Source organism: Apaloderma vittatum, unplaced genomic scaffold, assembly GCF_000703405.1.
Source record: "Apaloderma vittatum isolate BGI_N311 unplaced genomic scaffold, ASM70340v1 scaffold7630, whole genome shotgun sequence".
In the NCBI taxonomy this organism is placed as follows: domain Eukaryota; kingdom Metazoa; phylum Chordata; class Aves; order Trogoniformes; family Trogonidae; genus Apaloderma; species Apaloderma vittatum.
The window spans coordinates 48,996-69,560 of NW_009693987.1; the positions used below are offsets into that span (position 1 = coordinate 48,996).

General features: G+C 40.4%; 1 protein-coding gene across 1 annotated transcript in view; it reads right to left on the reverse strand.

Moving 5' to 3' along the window:
• Positions 1-4,184: 4,184 nt before the first annotated feature.
• ZNF366 (zinc finger protein 366) overlaps positions 4,185-20,565 on the reverse strand; it is a 34,731-nt gene continuing 18,350 nt past the window's right edge. The window contains 5 exon segments of the mRNA XM_009865814.1: positions 4,185-4,768; positions 7,210-7,384; positions 13,549-13,740; positions 15,755-17,065; positions 17,068-17,084. Coding sequence (XP_009864116.1) covers positions 4,233-4,768; positions 7,210-7,384; positions 13,549-13,740; positions 15,755-17,065; positions 17,068-17,084 — 2,231 coding nt within the window. The 3' untranslated portion in view covers positions 4,185-4,232.

A 20,565-nucleotide genomic window follows, 5' to 3' on the forward strand; every position in this document is an offset into this window, starting at 1 on the left:
AACTTCTTTTATAATACTATCATAAAGTGTTGTGTGTTTTACCCTTTGAGCTGCTGAACACAGAGCACCTGTCTATGCCTTCATGGCCTGGAGACTGCCCAGCAACCAGGAGAACTCAGGCTCACAAGGAGGTGACTGAGTCCTGGTGTCCAGACTCAGAATAGCTTGTTCCAGCTTTACCTATTACTTCACTTTCTCAGTGAAGTATTTCTTTACCCTCAGATTTCACTAACCCAACTTTTGGTATTTCATCCCCCTACTTTGTTCTGCACAGTGTCTTGCAGAATTTTCTCTGCTGCTCTTAACAGTAGAAAAACTTCTGACTTAACAAACCATATGCCATTACACACCCTGAATTATTACGCATAGCCAATTTACCTTTCCTCAGAATAGCTTCTGGAAGTATCTCTGTTTGTACATATCTGGAAAGCACCTCTGTTGTATAAGTTTGTGGCCACTCCCACTTGCTCTGATGGTCTCAGAGACACTGAAGATAGACTTCATACAGTAATGCAAAGAAACAGTATGGATGTGATTTAATGTAGAGGTGATGGAAGCTGAGATTTAATTTCATTTGTTACCACAAGCTGATATAGTAGAGAAAAGTCAGATAAGTTGGGTTTTTTTCTCCCAAAAAATAGCAAGAAGAAAGCAAATATACTCAGATTCTGAGGAAATCTGAGTTTTATTCAGTGGAAAAAGAGCAAATTTTTCTCAGAAGGAAGAAAGGTCCAGGACACAGGCAATGTCTCTGCAGGACATCTGAGCATCTATTCAAAGCAAAACAGGGAAGCTAATCCCTCGAAAATTAGAAATGGGAAATAACTTCATGATGAGAGCAAATTTCTATAAAGCATTTTCAAAGCCATTAAAAAGCAAAGACTGTTACTGTCTGTTCCCAAATCAGTGCCAATGTAAATAGCATGAAAATAACTTATGTTTGAAAAGCAAGGTGCTTCACAATGAAGGCTGTTATTTCACTTTTAATTTGTCCCTTGGGGCCTCTTTGTAACAAGTGTCTTAGACCCAGCTGCATTATGTTCCACAGTAGGGACCACTATCATCTCCTAATCTCGTTGCTTGGGTCACTTGGCACTGTCTCCTTATCTCACTAATAGTTCTGCTTGCAGTTCCTCTGACTGATGACGTGGTTTTAGATGAGTTCTTTACTATTTTAACGTGAATTAGCCTTAGGTGTTTGTGAATTAGCTTAGTGTGACTATGTGTCTGAGCCTCATTGCAATGGAACGTTCTCTGCTTTCTAGGAAGAATGCAAGAAAAGGGATTCACATTATGAATTATTCCTAAATAGCATTGCCATTCTGGGGACCTCAACTCTTTTCCTCCTGGCTCTATGTGGTTGGCATTTGCTTTTGCTCCAATGAGAAGTAGGATTGCAGAAGTGGATAAATTGTCTGCACCGACAATGGGGTTGAAAGTGTTTGGTTAACCATTTAGATAATCCAGAACTGTCTGCAGTGGTTTCTTTTCCTAAGGACGCATCTTGCACTTTCCTAGGGAAAATTCTGGACTTCATATTTCCAGTAGACAACCTTCTTTTTTGTGGTTACAATATTAACTGCTAGGAGATGAGCTCTGCTGAAAATGCCTCCATGCTTTGTTTGCCTCGTGTGCTGTTGATATGTAATCATTTGTCTCTTTATTGATAAGGGTTGTCTAACTGTTCCGTAACCCTCTACAATCTGCACACCCTTCTGCTTTACCTACCACAGAAAGGAAGGGACTTGCTAAGTTCAACTCATCTCCGTGATGACCATTCTAGAAATTACAACTAGGTTCTTGATTCCTTGCTTACTCCTCCTATCGTAGGGACTAATACGGCTACAAAAGTGGAGTGGACTGATCTTCAGTTATGCACAGCTGGAAACTACACCACCTTGGAAGGGACACTTCTAAGAATTAGTGGCCAGTCAGCCCTAGCTCTTGGCTGTATATGTTCTCATGCAGCAGCTTTTGTCTGACAGAGACAAGAGGTAACCAAAGGACTTGTTCCCATTTTTAAGAGACAGTCTCCTAGGCCATGTTGAATTTCTGCCTGATCATGTCCCCTCTAGTCTAAGAAGAATGTAGTTACACACATTACTCTGCAATTTTTCTGATTCTTCTGCTTGAGCATAATGTCTGCCTTGAAATAAAGATGGCTCGTTTTTCAAGAGGAGTTATCTTGCAGTGGAAGCAAGGAAGTTGAATATATATGATAAAACAGTTTATTACTGAAAAAAAAAGGCTATGTACCTCTGAAACACACCTCATTTTGAAAGAGATCATTAATTCTGGGCCCACATTTTATTTTAAAAAGTATGTATGTCAGCTGTAGAGTTAATTACATTTAGAAGAGTTACACATATGTTACAACTTCTATAACAACAGATTTTTCTGCTCTTCACTTAGAATCTTTACAATGCTGTGTCTGAGCCCTGAAAAAATAAACCACATTCTGCAGCCTCAAACTACACGAACCTAGTTTTACAGCATAAATAAGGGCTGCTGTCCTGTGAACACTGATTAACTGGGAGGTGTGAAAATCATTAGTTTTGTAAGGTGAATGGTTCCTTACAATAGCAGAAAGCTGCAGCTACGTGACTCTAGTCTTAGCAAACTATAAGCATATGACTACATTTAATTATAACTTGCTATATATTGAGCATGATGGCAAGGTATTTCAAACCAAGAACTTGGCAGGTAAGTGAAGAAAGTGGTAATACTTGGAAAATATGTACCATATATAGAGAAATTTTATCCTTTTGAGCTGGGATGTCAGAATGACATAGCACTAACTAAATGACTCATTAAATCTTTATTTCCTCAAAAGCCAACAGGAGGATGCGGGGCTGTTTGTCCCCTATCTTGAAGATTCAGGAATTAAAATGCTGGTCAAACTATTTATGCAATTAATGGAGAGTGCTTAATGGAAAGTCATTTTTTGCATCTTTGTTATGAACATATAACTGTACGGGAAACAGAGGATAAGAAGTTGGGAATGACTCAATAAAAACAGCACAAGTGGATTTCTTCTGAAAGAATTTACTGGTCAAGCCATGGCCATGTTATTAAGAGGAAATCCAAAACCAGTTTTTGTCTGTGAAGCACTTCTTGCCCTCTAAGGGCTCTTTTTTGACATCCCTTCTAAAATAAAATCTGTTTGAACCTATACATTGCAAAATCATCCAGGCTAGCCAAGATAGACTGAAGAGATAAACGGCAAAATTGCACCATTTTCTCAATGAAATTAGTTTGATTGCTTTATGTGTAATTAGAGCAAGACTTGCAAAGGCTACACACTGCTGCTGCTCATTAGAAGAATTGGTCTGAGCAGACAGCAGAACAAAATGTCAACATAGTCCATGCTATTTTACTTGAAAAACTGCTGAATACTCCCATACTGATTGAAATATAGCAAAGCACAAACATTCTTTGTGCCAAAGGAAAAGCTTCTGTGACCCTAACAGTTCCCAGCCCTCTCAAAGCCTTACAGCACTATCCTTCCCTATCTCACATGACATTAGTTTTTCCTCTCAATTTGTTTCCCATTACTCATTGTAAGTGGTTGAACTAACAGTCACTTCAGTAAATGAAAGTATTTGGACTGTGTTAGTTCTGAGAGTGACAGTGCTTTCATAAACACTATGTTTAGTAGTATTGCTGCTTATACTGTGAAATACTTAGTATTTTCAGATTTTTTTGAGGCATATACTTAGAAGTGTTGATATATATTTAGTGAGATAATAAACCAAAAGATAATGTATGTTGCTTTTTGATAACTATAAAACAGCATACAAGTCTCTACCACCCCAGATAAAGGAAAATAAGCCTCTGTATCCACCCCATTGTCTGCTTATACATGAAATGGATAAGTATAAAGATGTTATTGTTCAATATCTATTGCATTGCTTGATGACCTTGGACTGCTTTATTCTTTTAATGTATGTGTTTTGCCTTAAATTATTTTTATTAATTTGGCTTGTTTACTTCTGATGACTACTACGAACCACTAAGCTTCAGTAAATTACGGTTCAAGTTAAAAGCTATATTATCCCCATTTTTCAGATTTTTAAAATGTCCATTTTAAATGCCTATACCTTAAATTACTTTTATTAATTTTGCTTGTTTATTTCTAATGAGTACTACAAGCTACCAGGCTTTGGTAAATTACAGTTCAAGTTAAAAGCTATCTATTATCCCCATTTTCCAGCTGTTTTAAAATGTCCATTTTAAATGCCTATAAGCATTGTTTGTTTTTCCATTTTTCTTTCCAGCAATTCTTTCAAACTCTTGTTTCTGTGCTTGAAATACAAGTAATTAGAGAGAGAGTGGCCAAGTCTGGCCTTTTCAAAGGATCTAAACCTGAGGTGTTCTTTGTTGTTTGCAAGGTCTCTCTCTCCTTGGCTCTCCTGTTTGTCTGAATTTGCTATTCTCTTCTCCAGTTCTCCCTCACTCAGCACTACTTCCTTCTCATTGCAGTAGGACTCTCTGAAGTCCTTCAACGCGCACTCAGGTTTGCCAGGCAGATCTTGAGCCATGTACAGCTTGTTGTCATCATGATGGTACATGGCAGGGCTGTACCGCTCTGCCTCGTAGCAGTTGTCTTCCTCTTCTTCCTGGCATGAGCTTCCCTTGGCACTCTCACCATCTGAATGAAATGAGATTGCCTTCCCTTGGCTTTTCTGGGAAAGATCAAAGGGCTCTTCCTGTTCCAAGCTTCTTAAGACATTTGTCTGGGATAGAGCGATTCTTCCTCTTCCAAAACCTTATAGTGGTTTGAGGGAAGGAGAAAAGGAATAATTTATATTTAGGAAATTTTACTATCTGATATGCGGTTAAAAAACAAAATGTGAAGTGGCCATCTATTTCATATTTTACCTTTGTCTTCCACCCATCTATCTCCAAGTCCGTTACTGTTTACATCTCATGACTTCTCTTTTGAGAGGCTGTTAAAAAAAGTACTATTGTATGCACTTCACAACCAGGTCAGGACACACAGAACATTTTGCTGTACATGCCAGACACTTGATGAGGGACCTAGGAATAAAAATTTAGCGGCCTGGACACTTGCAAGCTATTTTTGCCAGTGAACTTACCCACTTCCTCCTTCCTATTTTTTAAAAAAAACAAAACTTTGATCTAAAGCATCACAAGCCATAATCAAAGTCCCAGGTTTTGTACAGTTTTTTTCCAGTGGAGTCAAAGAGATTAGAAACATGTTGATGTGTTCTGTGGACGCTCTGGTTCAAAGTCACTGCTTTAAATACTAAAAGACAATCAAGTCTCAGCAATCTATGACCTCCACTTCCCTTAATTTTCCTTCTTTCATCTACAGAGAAGCCATTCATACCACTCAAAAGCACTAAGCACCAGCTAGTGCTTCAGCTTGAGGAAATCATTATAGACAAATGATGATTGTGAGTGGTACAGTATAAGTTTGAATGTAGTCCTGGATCTGGCTTGTCTTAGTATTTGTCAAGAGTGTTTCCTCTCTTGATGAAATCCAGATGTTACCCAGTGGACATATGTGGACTCAAATATGCTCTGAGCATCACAATGCAGTGAAGAAGATTCAGACACAGCAGGCATAGTCCCTCTTAATTAAAAGACAGTGAGGATTTCACTCAATAGCAAGTATCTATGAAAGCCACTGTTCTATTTGCTTCGGGTTTGTTTTTTTTCCCTCATTAATTTAAAGCAGTTTCTGCAGGATCTCTACAGTTGTGCTAGATAGTGCTGCTGCTTTGCAACAGGTTATATTTTTTAATGAACAGGTGGCAGCCCTTGCCAAGTGTCTTGTATCTGATAAGCCTCAAGAGCTGAAGAACCTCTGTATACTGAAAAGCTCTTAGGCTGTCTTAAATTGCAACTAACTGTGTAACTACCATGGTGCTGTAGGAGATTTACAGGAAAAAGGAGCCATTTGTTACATGACCTTTTAGGATTTTTGTAAACTTTATGCCAAGTGTCATTAAATTATCTGTTTTACATGTATGTTAGGCTGTGCTAAAGCTTGAATTAGAGGAACACCAAGAAATCTTACCTATGGAAGACTTATTTATCTAGAAAATCTTAACAATTTATCTTGGATACTCACTCTCAAAACAATCCTTGCTCATTCTCCCACTTCTTCCCATAACATTGGCATGTGTACACACATTAGGTTGACTTCAGGAAACGTATGTAGTATGTGTGAGATAGGAAACGCTTTGAAGAATACTCTGGGTAGTAAAAATCCATATACTTTGAGATATGGGAGGGCTATCTCCTGTTCGCATGTCTTTGTAAATCAAGTCTTGATCCTACTGTCCACCTAACATCAGCTATGTTGATATGGTATGGAATAAACAAAGCTCCTGGATATAGTCATTCAACCTGCCATTTCTATTCCAGACTGGAATCCAAAAAGCAGTGAGCAAGACCCATGAAATCAAGATTTTTTGCTTCTGTCAGCTTTGAATGAATTTATGGTCTATGATGTACTTCAAATATAAGAGAAAAACTATAAACTCCTAACCAGATGCATCTGGAGAAAAATGTCTGCTTGTGTGCAGTCTGCGAGCCTCTGGGAACCAAGCCCCTTGAAGCTGTAACATTTATTCAGAAATAATGGAACACTCAGTCAGGAAGATCATGTTGTCTAATCATTTCCCTGGCCAACGACATATGTCACAGCCTCACTAAGGCTGAATCTTCACCAGCTTGTTCCCATTTAAATCTTGGGGTACCCACATGCTGGAAAAAGTACAGTGGTGTGGTAGATATTGAGTCTTCTCACAGTGATGGATGGGGAACTCTGGGCTTAAGTACAAGAACATTTGGTACAGCTTGATAAATCCTCTGCTCTCACGCTACTGATGCTCTGTAACACCTGACAACAGGATTTTATGGCACAAAAAAAAATTTCCTTTGTACTCATAAATACTGTCTCATTTTGTCTCTGTCTATTCCTCCATTTCAATCTGTGCCTCTCTGTCACCAAATATCCAGTCTGAAAGGCGTCTGAGACAAGGGTCACTACCTTGGAGGTCCCTGATTTGTAGCAGTGGACTAAAGTAGTTAATCCCAGGCTTACTGGATTTGATCTTTTCCAACAGCATTGGATCTATGGTACAAGATCGTAAATCTGTAGGTACAAAGGCCATTTGGGTTTACAGATATGCATCTTCAAATCTCTAAGAAAAACACCTTACTGAAAAATATTACCTTGAGAATGAAATCCTCTTTCCATTACCCCGTGTTTGACTTTCATGTGTCTGGTTAGATTCCCCTTCAATGTGAATTTGCTGGGACAGTAAAGGCACTTGAAAGGCTTGCTGTCTGAGTGCAAGTGCATGTGTCCCATTAAATTGTGCATTCTGTTAAATTCCTTTCCACACAGCTGTAAAAAAAGTGAAAAATAAAATAATTAGTTCAAAGGGGTACTTCCAAGGAGAAGATGTAAAAAAGAAATAGAATCACAGAATTGTAGAATGCATAGGCAGGGAAAGGAGCTTTAAAGGTTATCTAGTCCAAGCCCTCTGCAGTGAGCAGGGACATCTTTAACTAGATCAGGTTGCTCAGAGCCCCAGCAAGCCTTACCTGGAATATTTCCAGGGGTAGGGCCTCCACCACCTCTCTGGGCAACCTGTGCTAGTGTTTCAACACACTCACAGTAAAGAACTTCTTCCTGTCACCTAATCTGAATCTACCCTGCTCTAGTTTAAAACCATTGCACCTTGTCTTGTCGCTACACACCCTTGTAAACAGTCACTCCCCAGCCTTCCTGTAGGGTCCCTTCAGGTACTGGAAGGCATCTACAACATCTCCCAGGAGCCTTCTCTTCTCCAGGCTGAACAGCCCCAACTCTCATGCTCATAGCCTGTCCTCACAGGAGAGGTGCTCCAGCCCTCTGATCATTTTTGTGGCCCTCCTCTCGACCTGCTTCAACAGGTCCACATCTTTCCTGTGTTAAGGGCTCCAGAGATGGATGCGATAGGACCTATTCTGGCCAGCTGGAGCCTAGGTAGCTTCTGCCTGCACTTTGTGTTTTGAAGATACGGGTGCAAATCCTACAGACAAGAATATGTGGTTGAGTCTGATCTATCTAGATCCTTCTGCACTTCTGCCATTTCTTTAAATTTGGTGACTAAGACACAGTCAAGGACTCTCCAAAAGCAGGGAATAGAGTTGTTGGAAGGGGAGAGGCTTAAGGCCATAACCTGCAAGGCTCTTAACTTCAATGAAATTCAAAGCATAGCTTTCTGCCCTGGTGAACTATTTCATTTGTAGTTTACAAATCTAGCCTTTAATCAAGAAAAGCAACAGTCGGAGACAGAGATACAAAATAAAATCAATTCAGGTTTTCTGTGAAAGAGTCAAGCAGAATATTATTTCTCCTTAAGTGGAAATGAAAGGGCTGCACATTCTGCAATTCCTTTTTTTTCTTTGTTTCTTGCTCCCACATTTCTCTCTGATCCTCTTATCTTCTGTTTACCAACTTCTGTGTCTCTGGTGAGTAAGCCGAAATTTAAACAGTCATGGGGCTGCAAGAATGACTCAGCTTTCCCTGAAGAACGTTCCTGCCAGCTCAAGCCATTGATCTTGCAAGTTTCCCTTTGATGAAACAATAAGGTGGGTTTTTTCATTGTTGTTGTTTATCTAGATGCATCCTTTTGTAGTCTGGTCCCTTATAAATCAAATGTATTCTCAAGACATGAGAGTTTGACATCACTATTACAAACTTCTAGTCTTACTTGTCTTCTGGTCTTTCTTTATCAGGACTTATTATTTTTTTCACATTCAAGTGGCCATTTCCATTCTCTGAAAGCTCCTATGTTTGCTTTCTACTTCAGCTCCTTTTTTTGTAATGGTTTTAATCAACTAATTTTACCATCCAATTTTAATTTTTTTTTTTACAATCTTTATTACTGCATGAGCCAGAATCACTGTTACTGAATAACTGAGATTTCCATCATCTGAGAGAAAATTACTAAAAAACAATTACTGAGATTCCACCAAATTTTTGGTCCGATCTGTCTTCTGATTTAGTCTGATGGCATATAGATGACAATACTTTTTGGTACAAATTTGCAAAGCCATCACCTGGAGTAGATGAATGGAATGTAGATAGTGGAATGATCCTTGGTGAAATAGTGATAAATCCTTTGCATTTTAAACCATCTCTCGATGGAAAATTATAGCAGTTCATTAATATAAAAATTCTCAGGGGTGTTGTTTTTCAAATAAAAACTAGAGCTGAGTCAATGCCTCAAAAAGAAACAGTCTGGAAATATTCACTTGCTTTCAGTAAAAAATATATGTTTCAGCTGCATAAATTCTCTTCTGTGATTTGCTCTCTGTGATTTTGCTAATGTGAACATTCTAGCAAATAAATATACCAGCAAAGTGTTGACCAAGACAGTGGAAGGGAAAAAAAAAAGTAGCCACTGAAAATCAGTTATTAATTTGTAAAAACAAGAGATCTGAATCCAAGGGTCATCCACCCACTTATGAAAGAGGACTCTCTTCTTTGCATTCAGAGAAAGGTAATATGCTGCATGACTTATACTCAGGGAAATGAATGCAACAAAAAACCCCACCCTTAGATGCTGTGAGGAAATAAAGAGAAGAAGAAGCACTGATGAACACAGATAATTTCAAGGAAGAACAGCAGCTGATTATATCTTGACAGCTGCTGGAATGACCTATGATGCATCAATATTTCTCTGGCTACAAGAATGCCAATAATACCTCTCTAAACTATCTTAGCAGAAGGCTTCTGGTCATCTGTTTGTATTGTGGCTGACCTGTGTTCTCACTGGCTTTTGCTTTCTGATAACTGTGGCTTTACCTCTCTACCTAATAAAGAAAAATCAGCTTGAACAGGTGAATGGCTAAAGACTTCATGCAAATTCATATCTTTATAAAGTACTGAGTCTTAAAATGTGTCTAGTAGAAGGATTTTTGTTTCTGTAAAGGCAGTACTTATTTCTTTTCTTCAAAATGTAAACACAGAGAATTGGTAAAAGGTAGACCCTTACAGCATAATAGTTTTGCGTCTCTGAGTAAAGAGGGTAGGTTTTCCACTTCCAAAATTATGCACAGACTCAGGGATATGTAATGTATTCTTGTCCTGGAATCTCCCCATGGGGACGTGAGGAAATGGTACTAGAGTGGAAAGGTGTGGCAGGAAAACGAAAGAAATGCACATATGAAGGTTGTTTTTCAGAAAGATGGCTCTGTCTCACATGGTCTCTGGGTAATCTAAAATTTTCTAAAGGCACAAGACAATTTTCGGAGGAATGTCCATGATCCAGAGAGGAAAGAGATCAGGTTTGGGGCTCATGTGCTGGAAGACAGCAACTCAGAGCTAGCTGAGGTTCACAGCTAATGCTTAAAGAACAGTCTGAGTCTGCAGAATAAACTAGAAAAGTATAGAAGACTTTCTTCTTTGTGACAGGGCAGGGGTGTGAGCACTGATGAGCAGAGTGTGAAAGATGACCCTGAGTTGGTTGCATGGGAAGGAGCTCCAGCAGAACACACCATAGAACGCCTTAAAACTCAGGGAGATGCAAAGCTGATTAAAGAGATCTTGGGATAATAGGAATAATATGGTTTACTTGTGGACCTTCTGTTAGGATGCCTGCTTTAGACAAAAATTAAGCCGTGAAGAGAACGACCTCAGCTGCAAGTCTGCTGAACAATCTTTGTTTCACTGGCTGGTGAAACAGACTTCAGTACAGTTTGCTAGAAAAGCTGAATCAGTTCAACACCAGGTATTGTCTTCCTAAACCACCACATGACGTATCATCTTTCTACATTTGTCAGTCTATTTTGTTCCTTTCCAAAGTACTTGTCTCTCACACTTTCTTTGGTTTTGACTCCTGATTTAAACCCATGATACCAGATGGGAAAAAAATGTGGAGTTCAAAACACGCTGCAAAGTGTATTCGGCTGCGCTAGAGAAAACTTGATTGCATTCTAGGGGATTGCATTCTAGGGGATCTGAAATATTGCTGACTTCAGCACTAAAAGCAACTGTAAATTTCACAGAAGATTCCTCTACAAATGAGAATTAGCACTACGGCAGCAATTGATGCAACTCCTCCAGAACTCTTCAGTGTTGTGTTTTTAAACAGAAGTAAAGAAGGCAGTTCAGGCTCAGGTCTTTAAACTCTACAGAGAAGTTCACTCTTCACAGAAAAATCAAACACAGACCCAGACTACAGCTGAGTAAGGAAACAGAAGGGACAACTATTTGCTACTCCCTCTTTTCAGATGGTCGGTGCTTAGCTGTGATTAGACACATAGGAAAGCCTCATGTTTTCTTTTGCTGTGAGAAAAAGGTAAAGAAAACCATTGCACGCGGTGAAGTAGAAAGGCTACTGCTGTGCTCTCTTTCCCTTGCATTCTTCTTCCTCTTTTTTTTTTTTCTTTATAAGAAGGGTGTTCCTTTCCTCAAAGAGAGAGGGAGAGGGAGAAAGACTGTAAACTGTCCAAAAGGACCGTGAGAAAACAGGAAGCTTTGAAAAGTACAAGAGAAAGCAAGATGAAATCTATTTGCAGGCAGTTCCCCGGGGACATGTGAGCCATTGTTAAGCAGGCTGTTCATACAGCTATATCCTTCCTTCTGCTGAGGAGGAGCTTGGTGCCAAAAGGCTGCTATCTGGTCATTGCCTTAACCCTCTGAATACCAGCCAGAACTACTTGCCCGAGTCTTCAAGGGCTCTGCTGGAGAGGCAAGGGCTATTTCCAAGAGCAATTTTTGATTCTCCCTTTGCTTACTGTCACAAAGTCTGCTCCATTCAGGGGCACTTGTATTGATTCACACTCCTTCAGACAAGGGGGAAACTGGTTCACTGTGCTTACTTGTTTCGTTCCTCCCAGGGACATTGGGTGGGGCCAGAGAAGTTAAAAAAAATAGGAAAAACAGGTGGGCCTGTAGAGCTTTTGTTACTGGCTAGAAATACTGGTTACACTCCGGTTCCTGGTTCAAACTATTGCCATCTCCAAGTTTTAATAGTCGGTCCTCAGTAAACCTTAACCTGAACACAAACTTCCAGCTAATCTGCACATACTTGAAAAATACTGTGTGTCCAGATGCTGCGTCCAGAACAGCTGATCAAACTATTGAGTTTCTTTTCTGATATTTGGGGTTCTGACTAGGATTTTGATGAAATGTGAAGAAAAAGATAGGTGTGAAGGTGTTCTCAAAGAACGAAAGACTCTGGCAGACTTAACGTGTAGCTATCCAAGCATTTCAGTAACAAATTACTTTATCAATATAGAATAACGTAAGCCCTAGAATACAAAATAATGTTTTAATAGAACATAAATTAAAAAGAAACAAAACAGTGAAGCTGACGGACTTCACTGATATTTTTTCAAAGTGATATGCTTCAAAGTTGTCAAAAAAAAATGAGGAAGTCAAAAAGATTAATTTCAACATTTTCCTATTAAAATTATCGCCGAATGCCATATTTCCCTATGACATTTTGTGTTTATGTTTTTTGAGAAAAAACAATTCCATTTAAAATTTTTCAGCCAGCTCTGTTTCTCGGTGAAAATTTCCTTGTAAGAAACACTTTAATTCCATAAAGATGTTGGATGAAAGAATGTGAGAAGTTAGTTCAGATCAATCTTCAGTTACTTAGGCACAAACTGAGTAATATCCTCCACTCTTTATTTATAGCCCTCTTAGGGCAGATTAAAGTGGGAATGAAACCTACAACCTTTAACATCACAAGGTACGGCTACAACAGTGAACCAGATAGGCAGCAAAAGGAACGGATGTAGTGTCCAATACTGAGTAGGAATATAAACATGAATAATACATAAGGAAGATATTAGAGATAACACAGTCATGAAAGCCAAAGCCTCAAAGGTTTTTGAGGAGGAAGGAGAAGAGAGGATATAAAGGGTCTATCAGCTTGTAACTTGTTGGAGGAAGGCAGCAAACTAAAATTTGCACAGGATCCTAAAAAGGCCAAGTGATCTCAGAGGCTGTTGTGTTAGGATGCTGATGCCCTGCTCTGAATTCCAGTCTGGTAATTACACTTGACCCATTCAGATCCCTTCTGCAATTGTATTTTGCTGTGCCTTTTTTGAGTCCTTCCCTGAACTCTCCCATAGCATCACTAGTCATGGCTGCTGATTTTCCATGGCCCTCTGCAGTGTGCACAGCTTGATGTATGTTTTTAGTCAGCGTTTCAAGCTATTAAGCACTTAAACTTCAGTTTGGATGACTGTACTAAGCAAATGTCAGGTATGTTTATTGTCCTCAAACTGCCATGGCATTTAAAGCTCATGAAGCAGAAAAAAATATTTGAGGATGAAAGTTACTGATATTGAAGGGAAGGGAGTAAACCATAGATATTCACCTCCATTATTTTGTGCTATGTAAGCAGAACCTAGATAAAGAGAGAAAACCAGGCTGGTTTATGCTAATTTAAATGCAACTGCAATATGTGTTAGCAAGTCTTGTTCTAATTCTACCATATCCCAAGTTGATGGTATCACAGAAATACTCAGTGTGTTAATGCCTATGCCACTAAACGCACTTACCTTGCATTTAAAGGGTTTGACATCAGAGTGAACAATCATGTGGGCCTTGAGTGTCTGCTTTTGCACAAAGCTCTTAAAACACAAATGGCATTGATAGGCTCTGATATTGGTGTGGATCAGGACATGTCGCTTCATGTTGGCCAGCAAAGTAAATTCCCGGCCGCAAATTCCACATTTGTGCTCTTTCACACCCTGTAAGAAACAACAACAACAACAACAACAAAACAACAAAGCAAACAAACAGAAAATTCTGCAGATGGAAAATATTCTAGATTGGTTCACGGTCAGTACAGAAATATATGAATTATTCATTCTGCATTATCAAAGCAGGTGATAACTTATTTCACTTTTAACAGCATTTGTTCAAGCAATATGTCCTTATTTATTTATTTTTTCCCTGGAAAATTCTGATGAGAATCGGATAAGCAGAGAACGAAAACAAAGTATAAGCTTAATGAAATAATGAGTTTTGTTCCCATTAGTAAGTGTACAAATCAGTGAGACATACTGAGTAGCAGAGCTTCTCTCTCCTGCTCTATTGCTTATGTAAATTATTGGTCAAATGTGTACACTTATTAACCAAGAATAGAAGCTAACCAGTTAAAAGACCAAAGTAATGCTTGCCTTTGATAATTTAATGTCATTGGTTTCTCAAAAAGGTATACACCTGCTCTGAAGAGAGCTATAGAAAATAACATGAAGTAACTGAGAAGCAGTCAAGCAATGTCACAAAATAAGGACACATGTGTTACATTCAATGAACAGAAAATAAACTGTTCACTGTTAGTGGGACTTGCAGTAGCCTTAATGGAGTTATCTCACTTTTTCTGGTGCTTGCATAGCATTTCTAGCACATTTTATGCCATTCAGTCTGTTTAGTAATGCATAACTCAACATGCTCGCACTTGCACAGTCTAAGTGCTAGGACTGAAAATTAATGAATTTACCACTAAATAGTTTAAAAGTTTGAGGATAACTTGCTGAGGGTAACGAGGGCTTACTAGTGGCATGCTAGGACCAATTACTCCTCCTGCAGGCCCCCGTTACAAAGAAGGCTTGAAACGATCTCTGTTTTCCTGCCAGTCAGTGGTTTTCACAGCTAATTGCAAAGGGAAAGCTGTGAACACCAACAGGTCTTTAAGTGTCTGCCTCTCTGATGTGAGGCTACATTTGGTCAGCTAACTACTGTCGATTCTATTCACAGCTGAATCCACCTGCAGCTCTGGGCAAAGAAGCAGAAGCGCTCTAAAGACTCAGAGGCATTGCATTTCCTGTGACAAAAAAACTACCAAGGCTTAAATTCGTAGAATTTTGCTTTGTAAATCCAAAGACCAGGGAATTTCCAAAAAGAGCAGAAATTATAATCATGCAGTAGGGAAGAAAAAGCAAATGTGGAAGTAGAGGTTGTTGGTTTTTAAAGGAAAATATGTCTGTAAGACTGAAATGTTTTAACTTTCTGAATTTTTAGCATTTTTGATGTAAAAGCCCAAATTCAAGTGTTAACAGCAAAGTATGCAAAACTGGAAGCAAATCTTTATAAAATGTTTTGACTTAACATTTTTGTTAAGGAGGATGAGCTAATTTCAGACATTCTTGAATGAAACATTTTTCCTATTTTATAAAGTCACCTTTCTGGATGCGTTCCAAAGCATTCTCCTAGCCTTAGCTGACTCTGTGTCGTTGCTGTCAGCAGTGGCAAGACTGTTGCTTGATACGAGTTGGCTGGGATTATGGACCTGCTTGTCCACTTTTATTAACTGACATTCTGGATAACTTGTGCACAAAGGGGAATTCTTCTCTGGTTGTTTTTTTGTTTGTTTGTTTCCCCCAAAATGTCTCATTATAAGGACTCATCAAAATCTGGTGAGAAATAATAACTTTATTTTGCTGCATACATACAGTTTACTGCAAACCCACCTACTTCCAGTTAAGGGAACAAAGCAACAGAACGGATTTTCAGTGGAAAACTTCTATTAGAATTGCAAAGGGGTCGTACAATTCTACAAAGTCATGCTATGTTACAGAAGGTGGTTCTGGAGATAAAACCCAGAAACAGAGAGATATAAACAGAGCTTTGGCAAGTAATGCTGGTGGTTCAGTTGAACTGCTGTTTATAACAAAGCCTGTTTTGTGTGTAATTTCTCAAGACTGCCAGAGATGTCTAGCTTCTACTATTGCCAGCGCTGCACAACCCACACTGGCTTACCTTGTGAGTTAGAGAGTGTTGTTTGAGGTGGTGAGGCTGCACAAACTCCATGCCGCATTCAGTGCAGATGTAGGGGCGGATGTCTTTGTGCTTCATCATATGATTTTGCAGCTGACTCGGGTACTGGAAGGTCTTATCACATTCTGTGCAATTGTACTGTATAGGGCCACGGTGGGTTGTTAAGTGCCTCTTCAGCTGGGCCAGGGTTGGGAAGTCCAGACCACACTCCACACAAATATTCTCTCGACCACTCTCATGTTTAGACTCGTGCGCTTTCAGTTCGCTGGGGTAGGCAAAACCTCTGCCACAGATCCTGCAGTTGTAAGGCTTGATGTCACTGTGTTGCATCATGTGTCTCTTAAGGTGACTGGTTTGAGTGAAAGCCTTGTGGCACACCTGGCACTTATGTGGCCGAGTGCCCTGGTGTGTCAGCATATGGGTGTGCAAGTGGCTCAGCTGCTTGAATAGCTTGCCACATCGGGTGCAAGCATGTGGCTTAATGCCACTGTGCCCCAAGATATGGGTGACCAAATTGTACTTGGATGTGTAGGACTTCTCACACATAGGGCATTGCCACCGTTTCTGCTCACCTCCCACATCAACATAGTAACTGTCATCTATCTGAAGGTTGACATCTACTCTTTCCACTTTCTGTTTATTTTCACCACTTTCTCTTACTTCAGCCCTCCTAAACGGTGACTCTGGAGGTCTTTTCATTTGAAAGGGGTTCCTGAAATGAAAGTTTGGTGGCACTATAAAAGGAAACATCAAGCCAGGGTGGACTTTAGGATAATAAGGGTAAGGAGCCGGCACGAATGCTGGGCTACTGGGCCATGACATACTAGGCTTCACCGGCTCTTGCTTTATGGGCTTGGCTCCAAAGTGCTCCAGAGTTCTGTAGAACTGAAAACCAAAGTTGCAGAGGTCAATCATCTGGGAACTGCACTTTGGCTGTGCTGGCTGTTGAAACACCAAGGGGAGACTGGAAGAACCTATGTCACTGTTATCTTCAGGTCTCTCTGGTGGTGATGAGGAACCCTCAATGGTGATAGAAGGGGGCATTTTTGTTGGCATGCTCTTGCGTTTCCGAGACCCTCCTTCCAAGGACCCCTGGAATGTTTCCATGTCTCCAAGAGAAGGAGGGCCATAGCGGAAATGTGAGAGGTGCGGTCTGAATTCTTCACCAAATGGAGTTGTTCTGTGTGGCTTTGTAACAGGACTCAGTGGCTGCAGGCAGTGGGAGAAAGGAGAGACTCGACTACTGTCCACATTAAAAGTTGTTTCTTCGTTCTTCATCATATTTGATTTTTTTTCTGTGTTGCCCAAATTCCTTAAAACAAACAAAAAACCAAATCTTTTTATTTCTTCCTGTTCTCCTGGGTTTAATATTTTATTGTCTGTTTGATTATTTTGGGGACTGTTGGGTTTTTTAACTAAATTCAAATAAGGATATCTTAGGCCCATGAAAGACAAAGGCCTTTTAAAGCAGATTTAAATTGATCAGTGAAGAACAAAGAAACTTTGGTCTGCCCATGGCAGAGCTGGTGGTTTAAATCAAGCCTGACCCATACAACATCTTTGCAACATAAACATGATATACTGTGACACACTACTTCGCAGCTGAATCTGTGTGGTAATGTTTCTGTGTAGTTTAATTCATCTAGGCTATGTGTGGGCAAGATCATGTCCTTGGCTGTGCAAGCACATGCTCTAGAAGCTGGCAGTGCATCTAAAGGATATGGCAGCACAAACAATAATGTGCGCATTTATTATGGTTGTGACATGAAAAGCTAAAGCCAAAAAATGTTAAAACTTCTTTGTATCATTAAGATGTGCTGCTGTGAGAGAAAACAATAGCCAAGTGATCTAAGGACACTGTGTACCATCAGGTTTTGTGCTGTGTTTCCTGGCTTCTCTCACTTTGTATTGTAATACGAAGGCGGAGATTAATATATTTTCTTTGTTTTACTCCCAGAGATATTTACCTGGCAAGTTTGGGGGAGGAAAGACCTTTGACAACTCTCCAAATTACATTCAGTTTTATAGACTTGGTCTAGGTTTTTTTTTCTTTCTAAATAGGTGGGAAGATTCTCCACCATAAGACTAAATATAGAATTAATGTCAATAACCTCCCCAGGGCTCCAGCATAATTGACACCTAAGAACGCTCTAAGCCTTTCTAGTGGTACCATGTGACAAAGCAGATTAATAATTTTCATTTGGCAAAATTTTATGTCCAAGTCATCATGCAGAAACCTTCTCCTGAATTTGAGGTTCATCTAAAATATTGGTTATGAGTTTTGGTTTATCCTAAATAAGGCTGCTACCTTTTACCTTGTCTCTTTAGAATCATAGAATCGAAGAATCATAGAATTTTTTAGGCCACCTTTAAGATCATTGAGTCCAACCATAAACATAGGATTGCCAAGCCTAACCACCACATCTACATGTCTTTTAGATACATGCAGGGGTGGTGGTTCCACCACTACTCTGGTCAGCCTGTGCCAATGCCTGACAACCATTTCAGTGAAGAAATTTTTCCAAATATCCAATCTAAACATCCGCTGGTGAAACTTGATGCCGTTTCCTCTTGTCCTCTTGTTACATGGAAGAAAAGACCAGCCTCCTCCTCACTACAATCTTCTGTCAGGTAGCTGTAGAGAAGGATAAGGTCTCCCCTCAACCTCTTTTTCTCCAAGCTCAAAAACCCCAGCTCCATCAGCTGCTCCTCACAGCACTTGTGCTCTAGACCCTTCACTGGCTTCATTGCCTTTTTCTGGACATGATCCAGCACTCACTCTCTTTCTCGGAGTGAGGGGCCCAAAACTGAACACAGGGTTTGAGGTGCGGCCTCACAAGTTCCGAGTGCACAATCCCTGCCCTGGTCCTGCTGGCCACACTGCTGCAGATGCAGGCCACGATGCCATTGGCCTTCTTGGCCACCTGGGCACACCACTGGCTCATGTCCAGCCAAATGTCAACCAATGTCCCCAGGTCCTATTCCACTGAGCAGGTCTCCAGCCACTCTTCCCTAAGCCTGTAGCATTGTCGAGGGTTGTTGTGACCCAACGCAGGAACTGGCACTTGGCCTTGTTGAACTTCATACAGCTGGCCTTGGACCATGGATATAGCTTGTCTAGATCCCTCTATAGAGTCTTCCTAGCCTCAAGCAGATCAACACTGCCACCCAGCTTTGTGTCTTCTGCAAACTCATTGAGGGTGCACTTGATCCCCTCATCCAGATGATTGATAAAGACAATAAACAGAACTGTCCCCAGTCCTGAGCCCTGGAGAACACCATTTGTGACTGGCTGCCAACTGGATTTAACTCCATTCACCACCACTCTTTGGGCCTGGGCATCCAGCCAGTTTTTCACTCAGTGAAGATTACACCCATCCAAGCTCTGAGCAGACAGTTTCTCCGGGAGAATGCTGTGGGAAATGATGTCAAAGACTTTTCACTGTAGTCCAGGTAGACAACATCCTGGTAGACAACGTCCTGGTAGACAATGGCCTTTCGCTCATCCAACAAGTGGGTCACCTTGTCATAGAAGGAGGTCAGGTTAGTCAAGCAGGACCTGCCTTTCATAAACCTATGCTGACTGAGCCTGATCACCTGGTTGTCCTGTAAATGTTTTATGGTGACACTCAGGATGATCTGCTTCATAATCTTCCCTGAAGCTGAGGTCAGACTGACAGGCCTTTAGTTCCGCAGATACTTCTTCTGGACGTTCCTGTAGATGGGCATCACATTTGCTAACATCCAGTTGACGCAGATCTCCCGTTAGCCAAGACTGCTAATAAATGATGGAAAGGATGTGGACCTGTTGGAGCAAGTCCAGAGGAGGGCCACAAAAATCATCCAAGGGTTGGAACACCTTTCTTGTGAAGACATGCTGAGACCGTCGTGGTTGTTCGGTCTGGAGCAGAGAAGACTCCTAGGAGACTTTACAGTGGCCTTCCAGCACTTGAAGGAGACCTACAGGAAAGCTAGAGATCTAGTTAAATATGTCCCTGCTCACTGCAGGGGTGTTGGACTAGATGACCTTTAAAGGTCCCCTCCATGATGATGCATTCTATGATTCTATGATTCTGTGATTCTAGGAAAGTGGCTTGGTGAGCACTTCTGCCAGCTGTCAGTACTCTCAGATGGATCATCCAGCCCCATGGACTTGTGCGAATCTAAGTGGAGCAGCAGGTCATTAACCACTTCCCTTTGGATTATGGAGGCTTCATTCTGCTCACTGTCTTCCAGCTCAGGCTGCTGGGTACACAGAGAGCAACTCATCTTGCTATTAAACACTGAGACAAAGAAGGCATTATGTACTTCAGCCTCTTCCTCATCCTTTGTCACTCTGTTTTCCCTCCATGCCCAATAAAGGATGGAGATTCTCCTTAGTCCTTCTTTTGCTGCTAATGTATTTATAGAAATATTTTTGTCTTTTATGGCACTAGCCAGATTAAGTTCTAGTTGGGTTTTGGTGCTTCTAATTTTCTCCCTTCAGAGTTTCATGACATCCTTGTAGTTCTCCTGAGAGATGCACTTCACTTAGTGTGTGTATGAGTGTACATGCATTTATCTAACCAGGTAGAGGTTAGGTTGAAAAGCTAGACATATTTGCCCTCTGTCGCCTGTGACATGTTAATGCTATTTATAACACCATTCTTGAAAATGCTGAGTGGAGGGCATGAAGGTGGTTGGAGTACTAAACACACTCCTGTTTCTTTTTCAGGAAGCTGCGCACTGTATCAGCCTGCTTCTAAAGATAGATAAAAGCACATCTCTGTGACTTAGTTAAGGCTGTGGAAAAT